Raw genomic sequence first — 21584 nt, 5'->3', positions numbered from 1 at the left:
TAGGAACCAGACTGAGGGTCGCTGGAGAGTTGAGGGGTTGGGTGGATGAGGTAACTGGGTGATGGACATTAAGGAGGGCATATGATATAATGAGCACTGGGAATTATATATGACTGATGAATCATGACCTCTACCTTTTAAACCAATAATATATGTTAATTAATTTAAATTAAAAATATGTTAAGAAAAACCGATAAAATTATTAGAAGAAAGCATAAAGGAAAAATCTACATCATTTTAGATTTGCATTGGTTTCTTGAATATCACACCGAAAGCACAGGTGACAGAAAAAAATATATACTTATCATAATTAAAAATTTTTATGTATCAAAAGATAGTATCAGAGTCATAAGACAACCTACTCAATAGGAGAAAATATTTGCAAATCACTTATTAGGTAAGGGATTAATACTTAGAATATATAAAGAACTCCAAAAACTTGACAACTAAAAAAAAAATCCAATGCAAAAATATTTGTATATGTGCTGCCGAAGTGAACACTGGCAAAAATATTTGAATAGACATTTATTTCTTCAGAGAAGATATACAAATGGCCAATAAGCCAATGAAAAGATGTTCAATATCATTAGTCATTAGAGAAACACGAAAACCACAAAGAGATGCCTATTCACACCTACTAGGATGGTATTATAGTTTCTCCTTAAAATTATATGTTGAAGTCTTAACCGTCAGTGTGACTATAGTTGGAGATAGCTTTTAAGGAGATGCATTAAAGTTAAGTCATAAAAATGGGGCCTAATTTAATAGGACTCATGTCCCTACAAGAAGAGGAAGAGACACAAGGAATCTCTATATATATGTAGAGAAAAAGCCATGTGAAGACACATTGAGAAGGTAGCTCTCTCTAATCTAGGAAGAGAAGCCTCACCAGAAACCAGTGCTGCTGGCATTTTGACCTAGTACTCCTACAAAAGGAGTACTGACAATACCTACTCTTATCTTTTGCCTTCCATCTTGTTCTTGTCTGCACAATGACCTCCCACAGGGCTACATGTTCCAGGCCCATTGGAGGTTAATGTATACTCTAGATGGAATGAGGGAAGGCTTACTCTGATTATCCTTCTGGTGTATAGATTGCATCACCACTTTTTTTTTTTTTTAAGATTTTTATTCATTCATTCATGAGAGACACATAGAAGCAGGCTCCCTATGCGGAGCCTAATGTAGGACTTGATCTCAGGACCTAGGGATCACGAACTGAGCTGAAGGCAGACACTCAACCACTGAGCCATCCAGGTACCCCTAGACTGCACCACTTCAGATAACGTAGTAGAGATCCCTCTGGCATACAGATGATGCTAATTTAGATAACTACCTTTTGACCTCACCACAATGATATCCCGCCCAAACTCCCCACCACTGCTCTATAAATTCTGTAGATTAAGGTCTGGACTTTGTGGAAAATAGCTGCATAGTGCCAAGATCATCCGTCCACCCAATCCCCTTTTCAGTAAATTGCCCTGAATAAAAAACTGTAAACAGTATGGAGTGGCTTTGATTTTTGGTCTCAAAGTGCCTTCTCAGTCTAGAGCATATTTTACTGCCCCTCCTCCACCTTCTAATAGACTTCTGGCCTCCAGAACTGTGAGAACATAAATTTCTGTTAAGTTACCCAGTCTGTGGTCTTTTGTTAAGGCATCCTGAGCTGTCTGATATATATAATTAAAAAAAAAAAACCAAAACTGACAATATGGGGCACCTAAGATGCTCCATTGCTTAAACACCTGACTCGATTTCAGCTCAGGTTTTGATCTCAGGGTCATGAGTTTAAGCCCCATGTTGGGCTCCACGCCCAGCATGGAGTGCATACTTAAATACAAACATCCATACATACATACATACATATCTCAAAATAAATGTTTGTGAGGATGTGGAGAAATTGGAACCCTTGAGCATTGTTTGTGGAAATATAAAATGCCACAGCCACTATGGAAAACACTTGTCATTTTCTCAAAAGATTAAAACATACAATTACCATATGAGCCAGCTATTCCACCTCTAGATATGTAGAGGTGGAACTGAAAAGAACTGAAAACGGGGAGTTGAACAAACAGTTTTATGTCCATGTTTATAGAAGTATTATTCATAACAGCCAAAAGATGAAAACAACCCATGTCCATTAACAGATTATAGCATAAACACAGTATGGTATATACACGTAATGGAATATTATTCAACCATATAAAAGAATGAAAGTTTAATTTATGCAGCAACAACACAGATGGACCTTGAAAACATGCTTAATAAAATAAATGGGACTGAGTAGGGTAAATATAATATGATCCTACTTGTATATGAGATACCCTGAACAGTAAAATTTAAAGAGAGAAAGTAGAATAGAGGTTATTGGGGGCTGAGGGAAGGAAGAAAAGCCTAATTATTGTTTAATGGAGTTTTAAAGTCCACAAACTGGGGATGATAAAGAAGTTTTAGGTATAGATAGTGGTGATAGTTACATATTATTGTGAATATTTAATGCAGTTGAAGAGTAAGCATGCTTACAAATGGTTAAAATTCTAAATATCGTATATATTTTACCATACATGCAGACATGCACACACAAACTCCTTAAAAAAAAAAGCACCACTGATTTTATTAGAAAAGTCTTTAAGTATTAGTGTAAACTATCAGGCTCATGGTTACAAATACAAGGTTTCCAAAATTGGAATGTTTGTATGAAAGCTGTTTTCTTTGACATTATGGATTCATTTTGTTCATTTACAAGGAAATGTCTAACACAAAATGAAGTCTGAATAACCGTAGTTTATTTGTTGCTTTCTAATTAAAAATTATGTTCCATGAAAAAATCAACTAGGTCCACTCACAACTTTATCACACAAGAGCTTTGACTTTAGATAATTGTCTCAGTTCAAGCTGCTATAGCACACATGCCATAATTTAAACAACAAATTTATTTCTCACAGTTCCAGGATAAAGGTCCCAAAAGATCAGTATCTGGTTGAGGGCCTGCTTTGCAGAGGACTCTCTTCTTGTATCCCCACATGGCAAATAGCAGAAAGAAAGCAGCAAGCTATTCTATGTTTCTTTTTATAAGGGCACTTACCATACTCATCAGAATTCTACCCTCATGACTTAATTACCTCCTAATACCATTATATTAGGGGCTAGGAATTCAACAAACAGTCCATAAAAATACCCATTGTACTTTGATAATGCTGCAAAAGTGCTTTATGCTTCCATAGCATTTTTAAAAAGATTTTATTTATTTGAGGGAGGGAGAGGGTGGAAGGAGGTGGGGAGAAGCAGAGGGAGAAGGACAAGCAGACTCTGAGCTGAGCATGGAGCCTTACTCGGGAGCTAAATCCCAGGACCCCAAGACGATGACTCAAGCTGAAACCAAGAGTTGGATGCTTAACTAAGTGAGCCACCCAGGCATGCCCACCATTTATTTTTTTTTAAGATTTTATTTATTTATTCATGAGAGACAGAGAGAGAGAGAGAGGCAGAGACATAGGCAGAGGGAGAAGCAGGCTCCATGCAGGAAGCCTGATGTGGGACTCGATCCCAGGACTAAAGGATCACATCCTGGGCAGAAGGCAGGCAGTAAACCGCTGAGCCACCCTGGGGTCCCCCTGCCATTTTTAAAAAATTGTGATTAAAAAGCACACACAAAAAATACCATTTTAACCATTTTAAGTGTACAGTTCTGTAGTATTAAGTATATTCACATTGTTGTGAAACATTTCCAGAACTTTCTCATTTTGCAAAACTAAAGCTTTTGTCCCATTTTGTCACACACAATAAGACAAGTACTTAAGGACTGAGATTTCACAAAATTAATTTTTTTGCTCCATCAAGGACATCTTACGTTGAAACAACTGGCATTTTTAAAAATTTGCGCATGCGTAGCAGTGAATAATATAATCACTAATATCTAAAGTTTGGTACCACTGCCTCCATTTGCATTAGGGGTTTTATACCCAATTGCTTTAGTACTATCAGTACAAATATGAACACAGTGAAAAGGGCAAATAATACCTTAGTGTTATTGTGAAAATGGTCTTGAGTTGCAAACTTTTTGAAGAGTTCTTGGGAAGCATCCATAGACCACATGTTGAAAACCGCTGATTCAGATCTGTGTCTTGGGAAGATCACTTTGAAAAAACAAAAACAAAAAACAGAACAAAACACAGGAAGATCACTTTGGTGATAAGATAGAAGGAGGGAGATTTGAGAAACGAGACCGGTTAGTTTGAGTGAAAGAGGAAGAAAGCCTATATTTGAATAATGAAGTGCAGATAAAAAAGAAGAGATCGATTTAGGAGCTATTTCAGAAGTGGAATTGATGTACAGAATTGCAAGTTTGTCTTTGGACTCATGAAATTACTGCCTTTGTACCAGATTTTATTTCTCATTTCCATTTGTCCAGTTTACATCATTTACTTAATTACTCATGAAAATTGAAATTTCTCCAATACCATAGGAAACTAAATTAAACTAATAACAGATCTGGCAGAGGAATAAGCTAGCTATTCAGTTATCTGCTTCTACTTACTACTTTAGTATGGGAATTTATAACCTTGTTCTTTATCAACTTCTGAATATACCTGTGTGTTGAATATAAAAAGTAATTCATACGTAGATCTTTATGTCATTAGTTTAGTTTTAGTCTTTTCCACTGTTCAGACTCAATAACAAATAGCACAAATTGTTTAAACACTTGGTTTAAACACTTGGTTCTTGATATTTCAGTTTGAAGGCTTTTTTCCCCCCTCCTCAAACAGCAGTTCAAATGCTTCACCTTCAGAAGGTGCACCACTAGTAGGAGGTTATGGATGTACTCCTCATTCATTCCCAAAGTTCCAGCACCCTTCTCATGAACTTTTGAAGGAAAATGGCTTTACCCAACAAGTGTACCACAAGTATCGTCGAAGATGCCTAAGTGGTAAGATGCTTGTCCTTTGTGTAGCTATGTTTAAAACTAAAATATAATATTTAAAAATGTGATATTTAACATCAGGCTAAGATATTCTTTTATTTTGTTATAATTACATTAATTACTTATGTATTTCATGTATTTTTGTAGCTTAGCTACATGAAGAAAGTTTAGCATATTCTTCTTACCATTGACAAATGCTTAAATTTGAGCAATGAGTCAGAAAATGGATTCATACTTATCCCTTACTTAGAATAAACCCAGATACATTTTGGAGATTAATATGTTTTAGCTTTTCTTATTTTAAGCCATGTAAAATGTCTGCTGATTTGACTTTAATAAGTTTCTTTAACAAAAAAAAAAATGTTTTATTATTTTAACTTTTCCAGAGAGAAAACGCTTGGGAATTGGCCAGTCCCAAGAAATGAATACCCTCTTTCGTTTCTGGTCCTTTTTCCTCAGAGATCACTTCAATAAAAAAATGTATGAGGAATTTAGACAACTTGCTTGGGAAGATGCAAAAGAAAATTACAGGTCAAATATTTTCTCACATTTTTACAGTTAAAGGGAGTTTTCAAAAAAATAATTTAAAAACTAGTACTGAAATGGCCCAGTTTTGAACTATGAGGGTAGCATAACGTAACTGGAAAGAGGGCTATATTCATTTCCTATTGCTGCATAGGAATCCCCAAACTCAGAAGCATTTATTAGTTTATAGTTTCTAAGGGTCAGGACCTTAGGAATAGCTTAGCTGGGTGGTTCTGACTCACAGGTCTCATGTGCAGTCAAGATGTTAGATCAGGCTGCAGCCTCTGAAGACTTGACTTAGGCTGGAGGATCCTCTTCAAGCCTATTCACATGACTGTTGGCAGAAAGCTTTAGTTCTTCACCACATAGGCTTCCCGGTGGGCATTTAACAACATGACTTCATCCAGAGCAAATGATCTAAGAAAGTTGGAGAACTTCCAAGAGGAATCCTTGATGTCTTATATAACCTGTGCTTGCAAGTAACATACCATCACTTCTGCAATATTGTATTATTCACACAGACCAACCCTGGTACCGTACCTGATAGGAGGAGACTACCCAAGGTTGTGAATATCAGGAGGTAGGATTATTTGGAACCACCTTGGGGGCTGGCACAAAGGCCAAAAGAAATCTGAAAGAGCCACTAGAGACCTCCCTTGCAAATTCACAAATACTTAGAGCCAAACTAGTTGTTAAGATGCCTGAAACCAAGAACAAATAAGGCCTCTCATGTCCAGACTCATCTATCAAATCTCATTTTTTTCCTGCTAGTGTGCTCTAGTCTTCTAGGCAACAGTGGTGCAGAACACGTTCTCTGAATGACCCAAGCTCTATCCTCTAGATTTTTCTATATATTCTCATCTCTGCTTATTCTTCTCTTCTTCCTCCTTCTGCTTTGCTAACTCATTCTTTTCATCCAGGTTAAACCTTACTTCTTTGAAAAATGTTCAGGAGAAGTTTTGAGAGTGTCTATATGGTAGAGTTGAGACCAGACTAAAAGGATGAGAAGGAACATGAAGTGGGCTCATGCAAACTATTTATTCCTGGAAAATGAGAGAAAGGAAGAAGAAATGGAAAGAAGAAAAAAAAGATAATTTTACACTCCTTGTTTACTCAAATTTACCATTCTTTAAGTTGTAAAAAATGGATTCTACTTATAAATCTTAAATAAGAATATACTGTTAATCAGATATTGTAATCTTTGAGAGGAATACAAGATGCTAGAAATAAATTTTTCTAGAAAAAAATTACATTTTCCCTAATTTGTATAAAAATAAAGACTAATTCTCATCCAGAATGTTTATCTTGATTGGGAATGACAGATACATAGTATGTTTACCTCTATTTCTCTCTCTTCTGTTATTACATCTCTAATCAATCCCAGCACTGTTACATGTTCTTGAATTCAGATTTATAGTCTTACCAAAGTTTTAATAGCTGCTTCCAGTTTACCAGTGTTGGCACAAAAGGCAAAATTTGCTATTTCTGATTTTGATATTCTCATACAAAGTACGATGTGCTAATGGGATGTGCAACCCATTAGTGGGTTGTGAAGTCAATATAGTAGTTTGGAAAATATCATACTGACAACATACAGTAAGGCTAAATTTTTCATACTTAATACATAAATGCATTTAAGAATTGTTTGCAAAACATGTATATGCTTGTATATACACACATACTGTGTTGACTTAGTAACCAGATAAAATATTTTTCTTACTATTGGACTTGGAAAAAATTGAAAGTCATTGTTCTAATTAATTTTAGCATATTTTGTCTTTTTAAAAACAATTTCAATTTGTTCTTTGACTTTGTAATAACTTTTCTGATATGCCCATGGCTGTCCAAGGCTAGGTTGGGAGTTTTTCTGTGTTCCTATAGTCATCTGTGTATGTTTCTAGTAGCTTTTGAACACATAATTTTGGGTATGTTTCTGCAGTGTTCATGACTAGCCTGGATTAGCTGTTCCTTAGCACAGTGGTTAAGCATCTGAAGGCTTTGAAATCAGACCTAAATTTGAATCCCAGCCTGTTAACTTACTGTGATCTTGGCAAGATATTATTCCCAATATGCTTAAGGTCATTTATCTATAAAGTGGAGGAAATTATGGTAACTATCCTCATAGGGTTATTGTGAAGATTAAACAAAACAGAACCTGTAAAGGTCTTAACATACTACCTGATACACAGTAAGTGTTCAATAAATTGCTGTTGTTATTAGGAAGAAGATCAATACTAAATCTATCCATTGACTAAACTTAAGCAATAAGGTAGTTTCAAGAAAGAAGGAGAGAAATAACCTTTATCATGTATCTTCAATGTGTCAGCTGTGGTCTAAATGCTTTACAAATACTATGTCATCTATTCTTAAAAAGTAAGATATCATTATTCCCATTTTCAGGGATATAATTACAGTCCTAGAATTCAAATACAGTTCTGCTTCTCAGCCTTTATGTTTTCACTCATCTAAGCTGTCTCATAATGAGAGGTAAATGAATAAATAACAACTGAGAGGCTGGCTATTTGCCCCTGATCTTCACTCTAGCAGTTAGGCTGCATAGTTGGGTTGTTATTAATGTCATACTTTTGGTCTTTGGAATTGGTTTACTAAAAAGTAAGACTAAAAATCCAAATATTGTAGTAGTCTATTGGCCTTTACCAATATAAACTAATATATAACTAATATCAATATAATATCCCATAAAAGAAGTATCAAGGTGATTTGTCATTGCTGAGCTGGTGTTCTTTAGTCTTTAGTCCCCTCAGCCTTCAGTCATACAAGCTCAAAGAATAGCATCACTAATGGCTTCCAAAGCAAAGAGCTCAGGTCAGTGTGTGGGTGTATAGTTAGTAGTCCTACAGCTCTCTTGGTGGCTTGCCAAGAAACCTATTTATTCTTCTGGACAGACCATCACTTTCCATCTTGAAAATAAACTAGCTACAGAAGACACACACGCACCTTCGTGTGAATAAAAGCCAGATAAAATTATGTAACCAGTAATGTCAAGAAAGACTACCAGAAATTGTATTCTTTATTCCTGTAAGGCACCCAGAACAACTTAAGCATTCTGAAGAATCTTTTGATTATGACATGTTTTAGTTTAGTAAGCTAGACATGGTCGTTTTACTGCTGTCTTGTTGACTTTGTTCATTCTCATGGGTTCTACTCATCACAATTAATTTAAAGGTTGAGCCCATATAGTTTGCTAATCCCCCGTCCAAAATCTGTCTTGGGTCCTCTAGGTAGTTACAGAAGAATAGAAGGGAAATTTGTTTTCTGATATATATAGTAATTAAAATTATTTTAGCAAAATATCTTTTATGAAATATACTTTATGGGACACTTGGGTGGCTCAGCAGTTGAGCATCTTCCTTTGGCCCAGGGTGTGATCCTGGAGTCCCTGGATTGAGTCCCGCATTGGGCTCCTAGCATGGAGCCTGCTTCTCTCTCTGCCTATGTCTCTACCTCTCTCTCTCTCTGTGTCTCTCATGAATAAATAAAATCTTTTAAAAAAGTATACTTTAATAACTAAAATAGGGAAGATCTGGGCAGCCCTGGTGGCGCAGTGGTTTAGCGCCGCCTGCAGCCCAGGGTGTGATCCTGGAGACCCTGGATCGAGTCCCACGTCGGGCTCTCTCTGTATGATGCCTGCTTCTCCTCTGCCTCTCTCTCTCTGTCTCTATGGATAAATAAATCTTTTTAAAAAATAAAATAAAATAGGGAAGATCTATGAGGAGCCATTGTTAGGTTTGTCATTTGTAGTTGAATGGATCAACCACACATAGGGTCTGGGGCACAAGAGTATAGTCTTTATATTTCTTGACTGAAGATTGTGTTCAAAAGTATTTAAAACCATGCACAAACACACCATTATAAACCTTGGTTTGGGAAAACTCAAATATTCCCAGTATCACTAAATCTTTTCAACATTTCTTCACAAATACCAAGGAGAGGGCTCTGTCTAAAGGAGCCATAGTGTAGTTGTCCATGGGCTGCCTCTCAATTTGCAGGTTCCCAGTATACTTCCATCAGATGCTGTGGTTGAGTGAACAAAAATAGCAAAACCATCTATGGATTACTAAATAACCACTTAAACTAAAAAAAAAAAAACAAAAACCCTGCACACATTTAAGCCTTTGCGGGGGAGGGGCTTATTTATATCATGTTTGCTTCTATCTATGAAATGTTTGCATTGCCATAGCAAAATTTTTACTATAAACCTTCTATTTCCTCTCTACAGGTATGGATTAGAATGTCTGTTCAGGTTTTATAGTTATGGACTGGAAAAAAAATTCAGACAAGAAATTTTTAAAGATTTCCAAGAAGAAACCAAAAAAGACTACGAATCTGGTAAAACAAAACAAAACCAAAAAAACCAATGATCTTATTCTATTTGGAAATTGCAAACCTGAGTCACTACATAGGAAAGGAGTTCATAACTGTTTTCTTCAGAGTAGGTCATTTAAGATCTTCAGGCCACTATTAGGGTTCTTGATGAAGGATGGGGCACCATATAGTAAGATCATTCCTGTGAGGTGTTGGAAAATAACCACACCCAAGTGTTTCCTTTATGGCGTAGTATTTTGCCATTTTTCCCTTGACAAACGTGATAATACTCACTGATGTTCCACTGCATGAAAATTTTTTGAAACATCAGCAAATATGCTTGGAAAGATGGAATAGTACAGTGGGTAACAGTGCAAGCTTTAGGCGAAATCCATATGTAGGTCTGAATCCCATTTTCACCACTTGGTAGCTGTGTGACCTTGGTTAAGTCACTTTACTGTTAGCCTTAGTTTACTCATCAGTAATATACATAAGAGCACCTACACTACAGGTTTATATATGGTTCAAATTAGTTTAAAATATAAAAACCATTTAATACCTCATATAACAAATGCTTACTACTAAATGTTACTGCCATTATTACAATGTCTTATTCTCAAAATCTAGATATAATATATGCTGGAAGATAAATGGTTAATTGCTGGTAGGCTCATGTTCAATATGAATTGTTTTTAAATTTTTGTATAATGTGTATATTTTTCTTTGTTACTAGGTCAGCTGTATGGATTAGAAAAGTTTTGGGCTTACCTAAAATATTCTCAATCTAAGACACAGTCTATTGACCCAAAACTTCAGGAATACCTCTGTAGCTTTAAGAGGTTAGAAGACTTCCGCATTGATGTAAGTTTTAAGTCCTTTCTTCTATAGTCTTTTTATTACCTTCATATTTTGAGTTATCACGACTTTCTTTACTTTCACAATTTTTATTTTTTTAACTTTTTATTTTGAAATTGTAATTTTCTAGTTTTGAAATTAAACTTTAAAACAGGTGCAGGGCAGCCCAGGTGGCTCAGCAGTTTAGCACTGCCTTCAGCCCAGGGCGTGATCCTGGAGACCCGGGATTGAGTCCCACACAGGCTCCCTGCATGGAGCCTGCTCCTCCCTCTGCCTGTGTCTCTGCCTCTCTCTCTGTGTGTCTCTCATGAATAAATAAATAAAATATTTTTAAAATAATAAAACATGTGCAAAAATTCCCATTTACTCTGTTTACCCAGATTTCCCAAATGTTAACATCTTATGTAACCACAGTACAATTGTCAGTTCACTTTAATTTTGATATACCCCTATAATTAAACATTTTGTAGATTTAGTGACTTTGATGTGGATATATTAGTAATTTCTCACTAACAATTCAAAAATTTTTCACTTTCTATGTACTTTTATCCTTTACTTTCATAATATGTGCTGATATAACATGGATTTAGGTTTCTCCACATAATAAAATTAAGATAAGAATGTCATGTCATGTTATGTTAAATATAGAGACAGAAGAGTAAGCCTTAAACAATTTGATTTCAAGAGTAAAAGGAAAGAATTAAAGAATGAGATGAAAATAAGAAAAAGGAAAAGAAAGAAAAATAAGAGTCAAAAGAACAGAAAAGAGAGAGGTGAAAGGAATGCTAGGTCCATCTCTGGTTAGTATTGTAATTTGTTTGTGTTATATTTTGTGTAAATAGTCTTGATAGCCCAGGAACAGAATTAATAGAAGTGCCTGTCTCTGGAATCAAGATGTTTCTAGAGTGGCCTCGCCATTTCTGTCACAAAGACATCCTTACTCTATAAATAGTGACTTTTACCCTTTTACCCTATCTGAACAGAAGTTAAGAATTCAGGCCTCTGCTTTTAAATACAGTGGAAGATTGGAAAAAGGAGGCTACGGTCTTAACTTGTTTTCAGATGAAAATAGTCTGGTGGTTATAGTTGTGGGCTCCCAAGTCTGGAAAGACCTTGCAACTGGAAAGTCCTTACAAGCTGACTGTTTCTGAGTACAGAATACATTTTCACTGCCTACCCTGTCCTTGCTTGCAATCTGAGAGGATTTGGGAGCTTAATGGATATTTATTTGAAAATGTTTAAAATTAGTACCATCAATAATGCTTTTCATTCTCCTTATCCTAGAAATCCTAGATAAACCTTCAGACTCACTAAAGATATTTGACTTGGTATCTCTTTTCTCTCTCTGCTGCTTTCATTTATTTGTTAAACTATCATTCAAACAAGTCTAGGATAAGAGTTTAGGGTTGGAAGGGACTAGAGTTATAAGTGCTTTGCAGTTGATAAGTTGAAAAAAGAAGGAAAATAGCCTCTTTGAAACATTTTCTTGGAGGCAGGGAACCCAGCCTTATATTTATGCCCTGAATGCAGCTCAAGCCCTAAAACATACAAGAATCTTAGTAAACATGTTAACTGGGGACGTGATCCTGGGGACCCAGGACTGAGTCCCACATCAGGCTCCCTGCATGGAGCCTGCTTCTCCCTCTGCCCGTGTCTCGGCCTTTCTCTCTCTCTCTCTTTCATCAATCAATAAATAAAATCTTCTAAAAAAAAAAAAAATGTTGGGCAGCCTGGTGGCTCAGTGGTTTGGCACCTGCCTTTGGCCCAGGGCGTGATCCTGGAGACCCAGGATCGAGTCCTACGTCGGGCTCCCTGCATGGAGCCTGCTTCTCCCTCTGCCTGTGTCTCTGCCTCTCTCTCTCTCTCTCTCTCTCTCTCTCTCATTCGCTGTGTGTCTCTCATGAATAAATAAATAAAATCTTTTTTTAAAAAAATGTTAATTGAAAGAATGAACAAATATAGGTAAGGTGATTTAGTTGAGAAAATTTAATACCTTGAATTGCTGTGAAGTTTTTGTTATAGTAATAGAATCTACTGAAATGCCAACATAGTTTCCATCTTTTTGAAAAAGTCTGACCTTAGATTTTGAGGGCAGGGAAAACAGTAAAATTGTCACTATATTGTCTTTCACATTTTGCAGCCCCCGATTAGTGAGGAATTTGGAAGAAAAAGACATTCATCTACTTCTGGTGAGGACAGTAGTCGTCATAGACTTCCATCTAATTCCTCTGCAAAGCCACCAAATGCTGCTAAGCCTACATCTGCTAATCAGCTTCAGGTCCCAATAAACTGTCCCAGAAGGAATACTTCCCAGGAGTCCAGTGACAATTCACACCAGAACAGTGCTGCCTCAGTCTCAACAGATGGTGAAATGCCTGAGAAATAGACTCTTACAAAAGTTGTTTGCCCTTGAAATCAACATTTACATCAGTATTTATTTGGGGAAAATCTTCTGATGTTTGATTGTGATAATCACAAAAAAGAAAAAGGAAGAAAAGCGGTAGCATTTTTTTCTAACAAGATAAATTCTGAAAACTCATTTTCCCTGATGTCATGAGCAAGGATAGTTTTGGTGACCTTTTAGAGAGATCCTCTAGTAATGTATTTTGGTCTCAGTATTTCTTTTTCAAAGCAATTGTTTATAAGAACAGCATTCCTTAAATATATAGAAAAACAATGCAAGGAATGCCTAAACATTTCAGCTCATACTTCTTAAAGAAGATATAGTATGTTGTATTCATCTCTTCTATAGAGCTTTCCTAAAGAATCCAATTACCCTGTTATCAATTCATATTTGAACTTATCAAAAACAAAGGAAGATTACGTATATATTTTTTAAATTCAAAAAAAAATACATTTGCTCTTCTTTTAGACCAATAGCTTAAGGAAATTTTTTTTTAACCAAACTAGAACTATATTGCAGTTAAATTGAAGTATGAAATATGTGCACTTTGGATGCTGGGTTTGGCTTTTTTCCTTCTCTAGTCATACCTCATGATTTCCGTAGTTATTGTTGTGCTAGTGTGGAATGTTCTGAATTGACATCAGCTGGTTACATATTAGAAGAGATTTACTTTTTGTGGCTCTATAATAAACATGCACAAGTAATTGAAAACTGGGTTGGGATTGGTTAGAAATTTTGTTCTAAATCAATTAAATCTTGCCCTGTTTCTAATGCATCTTCTGTTTGTACATTTGCAGGTGGGTATGACAGGTAGTCAGATTATCTTCAGTTTAAAAGTAGTATTTGGTTTTTCCTTTTTGTTTCTTTTAGTTTTGTTTTATGCTCATGTTTTCAAGAGTTATAGCAAATTGATTTCTGATTTTTATTGCTCTTGCAACTGATGTAAATGATAGTTTCAGTTTTTGTGGTAATTAAAAAATAAAGCACTTATTCTAAATTATTGGAATTGATTTTTAATTATTTTGTTTAGAATATAGTTGAAAGCTGTAATATTCAAATTCTGCTAGTAGAAGACTATTATATTTTGTGAAGGAAGTTCCAGTTATAAATTTATCCATTTATATTTACCACATGTATTTTCTTGGCAGAGCAGCTAGTTTAATACACTAAATTATTATTTTCTCTTTGATGTCTTGTTCTTATGGGATGACAACATCGAAATACATACAATCTTTGGATAAATGGACTATTTATCAGGAAAAAAGATTTTCATTAGTTGTTACCCATGCATAAGTGATAATCTATAGTTTAATATTTGGGGGTCATTTTGATGTGGTAATTTTAAGAAATAGTCAATTTGAATATTTAGAAAATAAATTTTACTTAGAGATGTTGAGAAAAGAATGCAAAACAAGGGATTAGAATAATAAATTTCTAGATGTTTTCTTAAGTGGATATGTAGTTCTGGCTTTTCACTGAGAAGTTTCCAAATCATACTTACTAGCTTTAATGCGGTTTCTTGAAATGATCTAAAAAATTTTCTCAGTATCCTTTTTGTATTGAACACATACATCTGAAACCTGTGTTTAAGATTTCTACTCACCTAAATATGCAAGTGTAAATTTGATTTGAAAATTGTATATTTTATATGAAAATACGGTAATCAAGAGTTTTGTGATATGTAATAATTAGAAATTTTATCATTATTTTGATTATAAAAGTAATACATGTAACTGAGGGATTTAGAAAAGCACAAAGAAGAAAATAAAGTACCTTTTTAAAAAAGAAAAAACCAAAATTGGTATCATGCTATACATACAGTGTTATAACCTGCTTTTCCACATACTAAAGGTGAGCATTTACCGATGTCATTAATATTTCTACACTAGGACTTTTACAAGTTACATAATATTCCAGCATATACTTCACATCACATCATAGTTTATACTCATCTGTTGAATTTTAGCATGTGGCCGAGTTTAAGCTGTTAAACACCAATTTAATCATATCCCTACAGATAGATCTTTGTGTATAAATCAAATCAGAATTGGAGGGAAGTTCATAATATGCCACTTCACTTTTATGAAAGATTTACATTGTATAGTAATGGTTTTTGTTGTTAAAGTGAAAACCTCTTTGGAGGTCTTTTACTAAAAACAGGTATTAAGGTAGTCTTTTGTGAAAGCAAAGTGGTGCAATGAGGACTTGATACTTTTTAAGAAGTGGGGAGGATACTTCTTTTTAAGTCATTTCAGCTTATGAAAGATTTCTTAAGAACACTACTTGGGGGCAGCCCCGGTGGCGCAGCGGTTTAGTGCCGCCTGCAGCCCAGGGCGTTATCCTGGCGACCCGAGATCGAGTCCCACATCGGGCTCCCTGCATGGAGACTGCTTCTCCCTCTGCCTGTGTCTCTGCCTCTCTCTCTAGCTATGTCTCTATGAATAAATAAAATCTTAAAAAAAAAAAAAAAAGGAACACTACTAGGGATACCTGGGTGGCTCAGTGGTTGAGCATCTACCTTGACTTAAGTTGTGATCCCCCCAGGCCCTGGGATCGAGTCCCACATCAGGTTCCCCACAGGGAGCCTGCTTCTCCCTCTGCCTGTGTCTCTGCCTCTCTCTCTCTCTGTCTCTCATGACTAAATACATAAATAATAAAAAATTTAAAGCCACACTCTACTTCAGGCAGAGTCTTGAGTGGCTCAGTCAGTTAAGTGACTGTCTTCCACTCAGGTCATGACCCCCAGGTCCTGGGATGGAGTGAGCCTCCCTGCTCAGTGGGGAATCGGTTTCTCCCTCTCCTTCTGCCCCTTCCTACACTTGTTCTCTATCTCTCTCTCAAATAAATATATAAGTAAAACCTTTTTTTTTTTTTAAATTTATTCATGATAGTCAGAGAGAGAGAGAGAGAGAGAGAGAGGCAGAGACACAGGCAGAGGGAGAAGCAGGCTCCATGCACCGGGAGCCCGACGCGAGATTCGATTCCGGGTCTCCAGGATCGCGCCCTGGGCCAAAGGCAGGCGCCAAACCGCTGCGCCACCCAGGGATCCCCTAAGTAAAACCTTTTTAAGAAAGAACACTCTACTTCCAGATAGCAGGGGAAACCTGTGTTGCTAGTATAAATTCCTAGGAGTTGAAATTCCAAGTAAACATGTATTCCCATTTAACACTCAGAATGGTTGCACAGTTTATATTTCCCCAACAGCACCTGCTTTCCTACATCTTCACCAACACTGGTTATTATAAATCTTTCTCTTTGATAGATTGAGAAACAAAAAATACTATTTTAATGTTATTAACGTCATTTAAATGAGGATACTAATGAGTGGTAATTTTTATTATTAACCATATTATTTATAGATGGCTTGATCATATCCTTTATGTCTTCCTTCTGTGATTATCTTTTTCTGATTGATTCATAGAGCTTTTTTGCTTATCAAAAACATTAGTCCTTTGCTTTCTAATATTGTTTCTGTACATTTGACATGGTATGTATATTTTTTTGGTAAAATTTTTAAAAAATTAACTCCTTAAATTTTAACTGTAAAATTCAAGCAAAAGAAGCATTATTATTCAATGAAAACACAATCTACTATACATCTAAATAGCCCTATCCAAAATTTATGTAAGTCTTTAGGAACCTTAGATGCTTCCTTATGATTTTGTAGTTTTCAGTTTTATAAGTAAAAAAAGGCAATGTTAATATTATTTAAATCCACACTACTTATTTTTTAAAGAAATAGGTGAGGTCATATTTAGAATTCTTTATTCTAAGTACAAGGAAGAAAGTCATGTTTTAAAATCCATATTTTAGATTTTAAAATAGATTTTATGTTTTAAACCTGTTTTGCCAGTTTGGGACTCCACTCTGACATTTCTCCTTGACTTCTTTCTCTGATATGCTCCTCCTTTCCATTATATTAAATGATGTTACCACTTTCCTTTCTGTGCTTAAATTTTGTCTTTCAATTAATTTTTTAGTTCTTATGAAACTGCTTATTTTTATTGCATAGGAGACTGATCCAATAGAGAATAATACCTAATTATATCACCACTAGATGGCAGAATGGAATAAGTCAAATCTAGTCTTTCCACAGAAGTGTGTGCGTGTGTGTGTGTGTGTGTGTGTGTGAGAGAACTCTCCATCTTGTGGTGACATATAATTAAATCAATTACTCTTGCATTCCTAATAGTCCTATGTGTCTCAACAACTCATGATTACCTTGTTAGGGCAATGCCAAACTGTGCTTAGTTATTAGTAAATATAGTTAACATTTAAGATTTGTGTATTGTTAAAGATAAAAATACTATTGCTTTGTGTTTTTGTCCTTTTAAAGTTGGAAATGCTTCATTAGTGTTATGTCTGATTAAATCTCAAGATGTAAACAAGAAAATTGTAAGATACGTATGTTTAATTGTCTGGCTAACCTAAGCAGTACAATTAAATCACACAGCAAGTTAGGGAATTGATCCTGCCTGAAACATGAAAAAATTAGATGTTACTCTTATAACTAGAGCAAATTGTTATCACACAGCTAGTTGAATTGCAGAGCAAGAATTTGAGCTTAAGTTTGGCTCTAGACTCCAAGCTCTTCATCTTAACCAGACTTTTTTTTTTTTTTTTTAACCTACTGAAGCACCATTTAATAGAGTGCTATATGGTAGCTCCTCTTTTGGGAGAAAATCATGATTAGGGAACAATATCATTTATGCACTTAAATGTTTTCTCAGAACAATATCATTTATGCACTTAAATGTTTTCTCAGAATTAGGTATGGTAAATAAAAACTAAACTGAACATTTTATCCAGAACATGATTCTAAATTTTATATTACCTTAGGGTTATTGTCAACTAACAATACTACAGTGTTCTTAGATAATGGTATGTTAGTCATGATGGAAATATGCCACACAATTAATTACAGGAAGCACCTCTGGCTTATTACTTTACCAGTTTTCTTAATTCTATACAATGAGTTTTTTTTTTTTTAACGTGGCCAATTAAGACATGATTTCATTAATAGAATGGTTTCTACCAATGTACTATACATATCTGCTTCAGTAAATAAAAAAAAAAAAAAAAGGCAGAATGTGCTCTTTGTTGTTTTTAATTTAGGTAGTATTCCAGGTCTACAAAATTGAATAACTTTCTCAATGTATTGTGAGGTGTTTTTTGTTTTGTTTTGTTTTTATTTATTTGAGAAAATGTGCACGCACAAGCGCACACCCTCAAGTAAGAGCACCAGCGAGGGGAGGGGCAGAGGAACAAGCAGACTCCCTGCTGAGCAGGGAACTCCATCCCAGTTGCCCTGAGGTCATGACCTGATGCTTGAGTCACTGAGCCACCCAGGAGCCCACTCAGTGTGTTTTAAGATACGTTAGACTTGGGGCACCCGGGTGGCTCAGTCCATTAAGTGTCTGCCTTCAGCTTAGGTCATGATCCTGGAGTCTCTCAGTAGAGCTCAGCATCAGGCTCCCTGAGCAGTTCAAAGTCTGCTTCTCCCTCTGTCCCTTACGCTGCTCATGCTCTCTCTCTCTCTTGCTCTCCCTGTCTCTCAAATACATAAATAAAATCTTTAAAAAAATAGATACATTAGACTTTGGGGTGCCTGGGTGGCTCAGTTGTTTAAGTACCAAACTCTTGATTTCAATTCAGGTCATGATCTCAGGGTCATGCAGTGGAGCTCCATGTTGGGCTTTGTGCTAGTCATGGAGCCTGCTTAAGATTTTCTCTCTGCCCACTTGCTCATGTGCTCTCTCTCTCTCTTTCTTAAAAAAAAAAAAAAAAGATACAGTAGACTTTCATTACAACATAATCATGGTACTGTACTGTTTAATGTTTAAATGCTCTGGTTTCCAGTTGAATGCCAGTATAATCTAAGAGGAGACTACCTTTTTTTTTTTTCTTTAAAGATTTTATTTATTCATGAGACACGCAGGTTGAGAGAGAGAGAGAAAGAGAGGGAGGCAGAGGGAGAAGCAGGCTCCATGCAGGGAGCCTGATATGGGACTCAATCTTGGATCTCCAGGATCAGGCCCTGGGATGAAGGCGGTGCTAAATCGCTGAGTCACCGGGGCTCCCCAAGACAACCTTTTATGAGTTGATAGAAAGGCTTTGAGAGGTGGAGGGTCTGTGAGACCCCCAAATTTAGCATGTATAATTTTATATACTTACAAGTTCTTATGGGGAGATAATCCGTAGCTTTGATCAGATTCCTACCAGGATTTGTGAAGCCACATAAGTATAGTAACCACTATTCTAGAGATGACTTACTAGAAACGTGAATTGAATCCTGAGTCACCTAAATTCAATCCTTCATCTACAAAATTGCATTTACTCTGAGTGTTATAAAGATTAAACATAAAGCATTTAACAGTGCATCTGTTAAAGCCCTTTTTAAACACTAGCTATTATTAGGGCTAAGCACTGGACAAGTAATCTTCAGGATTGTAAAGATATTTTCTCCAATAGGCTATGAATATTTTGAATCTCATGTGAATTTAATCTCAAAACAGTAAGAAAAGTCAGATTCCTTTTAATTTTGTTGTCCTGGGGTAATGAAATTATGAACACTTTTCTGTCCTTGTGGTGGCTCACTTACTTCAATAGAGGTAGTAGGGTGCTTAGATGCTGCTATTTCTATTGACTCAAAACAACTGGCAAGGGCATGAATTCCATGAATTGGTCACCAGGTCTTGAATCTGAGTTATGATATTGTTTCACTTTTAGTTCTCTACTCTTATTTATTAATAATTTTGCTGATTATGTTTTTCCAGCATCACCACTATATTACTTTTGCTTCACCATAAATATCCAGTCCCTGAGCAGGATATGAGAAACTGCCTTTCCATGACCCATGGCCTCTCCCAGGCTCAGTGACACTCCAGTGACCCCTACCCCCCACTGCCACTCATTGCCTCTCACGACTTTTTTCTCATGAACCAGAGTATATAATCTAAGGGCAAAGGGAGGCATAAATATATCTCCCAAGTTTGACAAAAACACTTTAGAAACTTCCTTGGGTTGTCAAGGTAGTATGGTGTAACACAGCGATACTCAAATTGGGGGTATGCCCAGGAGCACATAAATACTTTCAGAGAAGTTTACCTAGGCATAAATCATCTTAAAGGAATCAATTTCCAGATTCTCAACTACCACAAGTAATCTTTTGTAAAATTGATTTCTCTGATAATACACTGTCTCCCATTTTATAAGAAATGGCATTGCCCTCACCCATCGCACATATCTCTAGATGTGAAAACCATATGGGCCACACAAAGGTGAAGCCTTCTTTAATGATTCACCGAGTTCTCATAAATTCAAGATTTACTGAATTTGTCTTTAAAAATACTTGTTAAGAGTAAGGGTTTGTTTATTTTGCTTGTTCAGTGTATTAATGAAAAGACATGTTTTTATCAAGTCATACAAAATATGATTACTGTCCTCATCTTATGTCATCTGATAAAATGTTTAAAATTTCCTACTTCCTATTTACAAGAAATATTTTTAAATAGCTGCCAGAGAAATTTGTTTTTAGCAAATTAAAACATTCTCTTTCATTAGATTTCCTTAAAAAGTTGGATCATAATTCTTCTCAAGACATGCATTTCCAATAAAACTTGTAGCAGAGATGTCAACCTGTTTAATCCATTTTCTCCTTTCCCTGGTGCACACTGCTAGGCTGAAAGCCCATTTTCATGCTGTTTGGGATGGGTGAGGGCAATGCAACTATTAAGATGAAAAAAAAATTAAATGTCAATTTAAAACTTTGTGAGGGTACATAATTTTGAAAGTTAGCTTAGGGGTTTTCAAACAAAAATGTTTGAACATTGATGAGAAGTGGGGAAAGTGTAGATTTTGGAGTTAAGTAGCTCTGCATCCAAACTCTGGTTCTGCTGTATCACTGGGCATGTTATGTTAGTCTATGGGCCCTTATTCTACTCCCAATATTTAAATTAAAATGCATGTAAATTAGTATCTAGCACTCACCTGCTCTTGCTGTTAAAAATCTTAAGTACTTCTAGGAGATTAAAAAAAAAATTAGCCACTCAGGTGAAAATCCATCAAATCCTTTATTTGTGAGAGTAAATAAAAAATTAGGTACAGAGGGAAAAGAACTTTATTTGGGAGAGAAGGGATAATTTGGAGACATAAGCATGAATAAAAAGAAGAAACTGCTAGCATGGCAAAATGGTACTAGAAGGGCCCTTACTTGGGAGGATACTAGGAAAGCAAGGCCTAAGTAAAGGAAAAATAAAAAGGAAGCATAAACTTGCTTTAACTTACGTTGGTTGTATTCTACTGTGCAATTAAAATAGCTCCCAAATTTAAAAATTGTTCAAAAGATTGATTTTAAGTTGGCGTGATTATTTTATATGTACCATATATAGCACATACTTTATGACTCTCTTCCCTTGTGTTCCATGTCACTTCTATTTTAGTAGCCCCAGAGTGATACCAGAGATTTAAGTAGGTCAACTGCCACCTGCGTTTGTTTCCTTTATAATTCTTTTAAATCTCTGAGAGAATTCAAGACATTAAGTATGACAATTT

The 21584-nt window shown here is 35.7% G+C and overlaps 1 protein-coding gene across 13 annotated transcripts in view; it reads left to right on the top strand.

Annotated features, from left to right (window-relative positions):
• LARP1B (La ribonucleoprotein 1B) overlaps positions 1 to 14031 on the top strand; it is a 129978-nt gene extending 115947 nt beyond the window's left edge. For 7 of the 13 annotated variants that reach the window (XM_077861065.1, XM_077861062.1, XM_077861058.1 and 4 more), the window contains 5 exons: positions 4767 to 4927; positions 5308 to 5452; positions 9687 to 9796; positions 10506 to 10633; positions 12768 to 14031. In XM_077861065.1, coding sequence (XP_077717191.1) covers positions 4767 to 4927; positions 5308 to 5452; positions 9687 to 9796; positions 10506 to 10633; positions 12768 to 13013 — 790 coding nt within the window. In that variant the 3' untranslated portion in view covers positions 13014 to 14031. Of the gene's footprint in view, positions 1 to 4734; positions 4928 to 5307; positions 5453 to 5967; positions 6027 to 9686; positions 9797 to 10505; positions 10634 to 12767 lie in introns of those variants that run through there. The other 6 variants (XR_013358810.1, XM_077861064.1, XR_013358811.1 and 3 more) reach the window with 6 other exon arrangements.
• The last annotated feature ends 7553 nt before the right edge of the window (positions 14032 to 21584 follow it).

Source organism: Canis aureus, chromosome 20 (assembly GCF_053574225.1).
Source record: "Canis aureus isolate CA01 chromosome 20, VMU_Caureus_v.1.0, whole genome shotgun sequence".
Classification (NCBI taxonomy): domain Eukaryota; kingdom Metazoa; phylum Chordata; class Mammalia; order Carnivora; family Canidae; genus Canis; species Canis aureus.
This window is presented reverse-complemented; position numbering and strand designations above follow the sequence as displayed.